General features: G+C 42.0%; 1 protein-coding gene across 2 annotated transcripts in view; it reads left to right on the top strand.

The window, feature by feature from the left end:
* The window catches only part of LOC138028521 (semaphorin-5A-like), a 530961-nt gene that overhangs the window by 454436 nt on the left and 72442 nt on the right, over window positions 1-4083 (top strand). The window contains exon 1 of one of the 2 annotated variants that reach the window (XM_068876205.1): window positions 2449-2474. The exons of the other annotated variant lie outside the window; for it this stretch is intronic. Coding sequence (XP_068732306.1) covers window positions 2471-2474 — 4 coding nt within the window. The 5' untranslated portion in view covers window positions 2449-2470. Of the gene's footprint in view, window positions 1-2448; window positions 2475-4083 lie in introns of those variants that run through there. 2 annotated transcript variants of the gene reach the window in all.

The following is a 4083-nucleotide window of genomic DNA, read 5'->3' as shown; positions in this document are numbered from 1 at the left end:
AAGAAGCTTTTTCTGCCGGAGCGTAGAAGGGTGGAATCGATTCCGATAGCTCTATTCTAACAACGCGTGTACCATTCTGGATGCCGTCATAGCCTGAAGGTTACATCTGCGGAAACCGAGGACAGCTCCATAGCGGCCGAGACGATGGGACAGTGCTTCATCAGAAAGCTCAAAGGGAGTATCATACACGACAACGAAGGTACTCGTAGAAGTGATTTACGATGACGAAGGATAAAAGAAGATTTTAGGAAGGAAGAGATCTCGGTATTCACTGGTGGAAAACGTCACGGAAAACAAAGCCATTAGGATTACGTATCGTTGGAGACATCTGACCGCAGCAGCACGGATACCACAATTCTTTAAATCGGCAAACACTTGGGATGAAGAAGTGTCCTTGTCGGAAACAGAAAAATGCGTCGTATATACATGGTCGCTCGGCCAAGATGTTCAGGAGATGGATAAAATCCTTCTCTGTGTCAGTAAGACGTTCAGCATTCTTCATTAGACACACTCGAGTGTCGACGACGCCCAGCCATTTGGGCATAAGACGGGAATTAGCAATCTCCATGTTCTGCTCAGTTTCGGAACAACCGCCCAGCTACGCTGGGGATCGACAACATTACCTGCCATACTACTGCAAGGGCCACAAGATGACCAAAGCAGCAATACCACAAGCGAAGAAACAAACTGGTAGGGCTTCGCCCTGGCGTAACCCTCAGTAGGAGACGTCGTCCAAACTATCCATGCCTCACCATGGCGTAGCTAACACACCAGTCGGGTGTTTTAGACACCTCTTTAAGTGGCAGCTTCACGCAACAATGTGGTAAGCTGGGTTGGGAACTGCTCAGCCATTCTCCCACGGCAAGCGTGTGGGGAGGTGGATCACTATAAGAGATCGGTGGGTCACGTAAATTTTTAAGTGAAAAACAAAACAAAAAAAGCAAGGTGACACACGCTAACACCAACCCGGTGTTTTGCTGTTCCCAACCAGCTTACCACATTTCTTATATGTGGAGCTGCCACAACCGCTTTAACTGAGGCCCATGGCTGCTATTGACAGTGTAAAATGGTTGTGCGCATGCATGATGTGTTGGCCTCACCGGGTTGGTGTTAGCTTGTGTCACCATAAGCTTCTTCTTCTTTTTTTTTTTTTTACCTAATTAGATCCCTTGAGCCTAAGCCTTTGCTACCTATTTTCAACAATAAGGAAAGTGTAAAGGTTAGCTGCATTTTAGCTTAGTGTAAATGCACCTTTTAATTACTTAGGGGCAGTATTTGGGGAACACTTTGTGACCTTAATCCTCTGCATTCCTAGACTCGAGTGATATTGAAGTTGGGGAGAAGAGCAAAGGGACACTTCGTGACGCATATTAATTATTGAAAAGCCGCTTGCATCTAATTTGGGGGAATTTTCTGGACAAATCTGAGTAGTGCAACTCAACTGAACTTTTAATGAATCAACTTACATGGAGACGCGTACCAAGCACAAGATAGCCCCAATCCCAGAAACCTTTGCGTTAAATTTAGCCTGAGAAGTAACATAACCCGAGCTTTTTATGAAGGGAAGGATTCAAAGAAATTACTTTCGGCAAGCGTGGGTCGTGAGTATATTTGAAAAACATTCTTGATATTGAAGAAAGCATATGATCACATATGATCCGAGATCACCGATCCTTTTGCAGATTAGTGGGGAATTGTACTTTTATGATTTTGGCGTCCAGATAATCACAGTTCATCATGTGGGACTCAAAAGAACATAAAAACCAGGAAAGAGAGTCAGATTGTCAGTTCGTCAACCAATCTGAATCTCTCAATTGGCACTATTTGGCGAGATTTTAAAGACGTTGTCACACATAATAAATGAGGGGTTTTGGAGTATCTTCCCTGCCAGCCACACCCAAAGCGATTTTTTTAATAATTGCCCAGGAATTCCGACGATGAAGAGTCGCCTTAACCTATCCAACAGCACCGTCCTAACCCGCCCTTTGCATGTGCAATAGAAGCAACTAGACTGGCTTAGAACAGCGGAAAAGCACTATTAAGTGGAGTGTCCTTAAAAGCTTAAGACCGTTAGTCTGTCGGAGTTGTGCAATTAAAACCGCGTTGGTTTTGACTCAAACTCTTCATCATTAGCCACCACCCTGCACTAAATCGTACGAAAAAAATGGTCATTTGATACAGACAAAAGGTTGTAGACAATGAATGATGGACAAGAGGATTATAGGCTTCCGAAAAAATTGGTTCAGTCATTATCCACCCTACAGCCGACTTCTAACCCTTGGCTATACCCTAAGTAAACAAAAGCTAAATTACATTGAAAGATATTACATTATCCAAGACAGCTAAGGTTACAGAATAAAGCCTTTGTTTTAATTTCATCGTAATACTGTATAAAGCTTCAATAATAGTATCTCAAATTTCGTAAAGTGGACTATAGTACCGCAAGGTTTCAACAAGACTCCATTTCTACATGGGTGAGTTTTCAACTTATCTTTTCCTGGGGCCTACCGTCATAATTTTTCTTTTCATACATTTACTTAACAAACTCTTCCACATGAGCCTAACCAATTTGTTATCCCGAGCCGCTCATAAAGGATTGTCTTGATTAAGCCAGTTTTAAAAAAGACGCCGTCCGGGCCAGATTTATCTCCTTTAAGTTATTTATAACCAGTAACGTTCACTATCATCTGTGAGCTATCAAGATGTATGTAAGGGTACAGGGAAAAGCTCCAACAAAGGTAAAGTTTTGCAGAATTTCATACGCCGAAGATACTGTACAAGGGTTATTTCAGTTGATTAACGGCTGCATGCCGTGACTGTCCTGTGACACAATACGTCAACTCCTCTTTGCGTAAAAGGAAAACAACATAATGCTAACAAACAAAAGAGACGCGTTTAGAGTTATTCTTTTGGAGTAGAAACTTACATAGCAATAGCGTTTTATGAACAATTTCGTTAAGCGTCTAACGAGGCAATATGTTCATTTTAATACTTTATTTGGAATCAGAGCTTCATCGATTTAGTCTTGCCGTTGTTGTTTTGCCAAGCAGCTTACTAAGAAGAAAAAGCGATTAGAGACAAAAGACGTTTTTAAAAAAATGAAAAATGAAGACACGTAATTGCATCGGAAATACGTGAGAAATGCCGCCGATTTGTGGTTATTCAGTCACGCTTCTTAACAGTAGGGAACGGAATTAAAAAGAAAAACTATTTATATGCTGGGCTGAGCTGAAAACCCTAAAAACCTTTTTGTAGGGTAGTGGCAGAAAAACAGAAAAAAGGATCCGTGATCCGTTGCCTAGGGATCTTTTTGTCATACTGGAAGAAATTTTATTGTTCACTTTTCTTGAACTTGCGAGTTATTTATGACACACATCACTGACGTTTTCCCCTACCTTGGTTTACCTTTCATTGAAACAGTCTCCATTTGAATATTCATTTTCTCAATGTTAATTAGGCCTCGTACTTAGAGCAGAATCAAACAAGGATTTATCTTAAAGAGACAAAATTCTTGTCCCCATGTACCCTTGGGTAGTGATCCTCCAGACACCAAAGGAAGGAAACGCCCTCTGACTGAATCCTCAGAGGATCTCAATGGGGGTGTAGCAAACACGGTACACGGTTAAAAAATTTCGCGATTTCACGGTGCACCCTTAATTTTTACATCAAATAATTGTTCAGAGCTTAGGAAAAGCTACAAACAACATAACACGGTTATCTGGACAAAATAATTCACGACACACGGTTAATATTTTCCCTTTTTCACGACACACGGTTAATTTTTGGACGTTTCACGTCACACGCTTAACCCCATTGAGACCCTCATGACTGTGGGTATCGAAACCGGCCGGGCCACATTGCGTTCTCGTCACCAGAGCCTCGGATCGACGCGCTCTGGAAACCTCTATGTAGGAGAACATACCCCGTAGGATTCATATAGCCATAAATTGGCTATTTCAACCTTACGGCGTCTGCTCACTTCTCGTGCTAAAATGAATGCACCAATTAGAGACGCGTTTGATTGTCCTTCACGAAAGCCAATGAGGAGACACTTTGTTTCAGGGTTCCCTAGAGCTCTTCTCT

This window comes from Montipora capricornis, chromosome 1 (assembly GCF_036669925.1).
Source record: "Montipora capricornis isolate CH-2021 chromosome 1, ASM3666992v2, whole genome shotgun sequence".
In the NCBI taxonomy this organism is placed as follows: Eukaryota; Metazoa; Cnidaria; class Anthozoa; order Scleractinia; family Acroporidae; genus Montipora; species Montipora capricornis.
The sequence above is the reverse complement of the archived record's forward strand: the minus strand, read 5'-3'. Positions and strand labels throughout refer to the sequence as shown.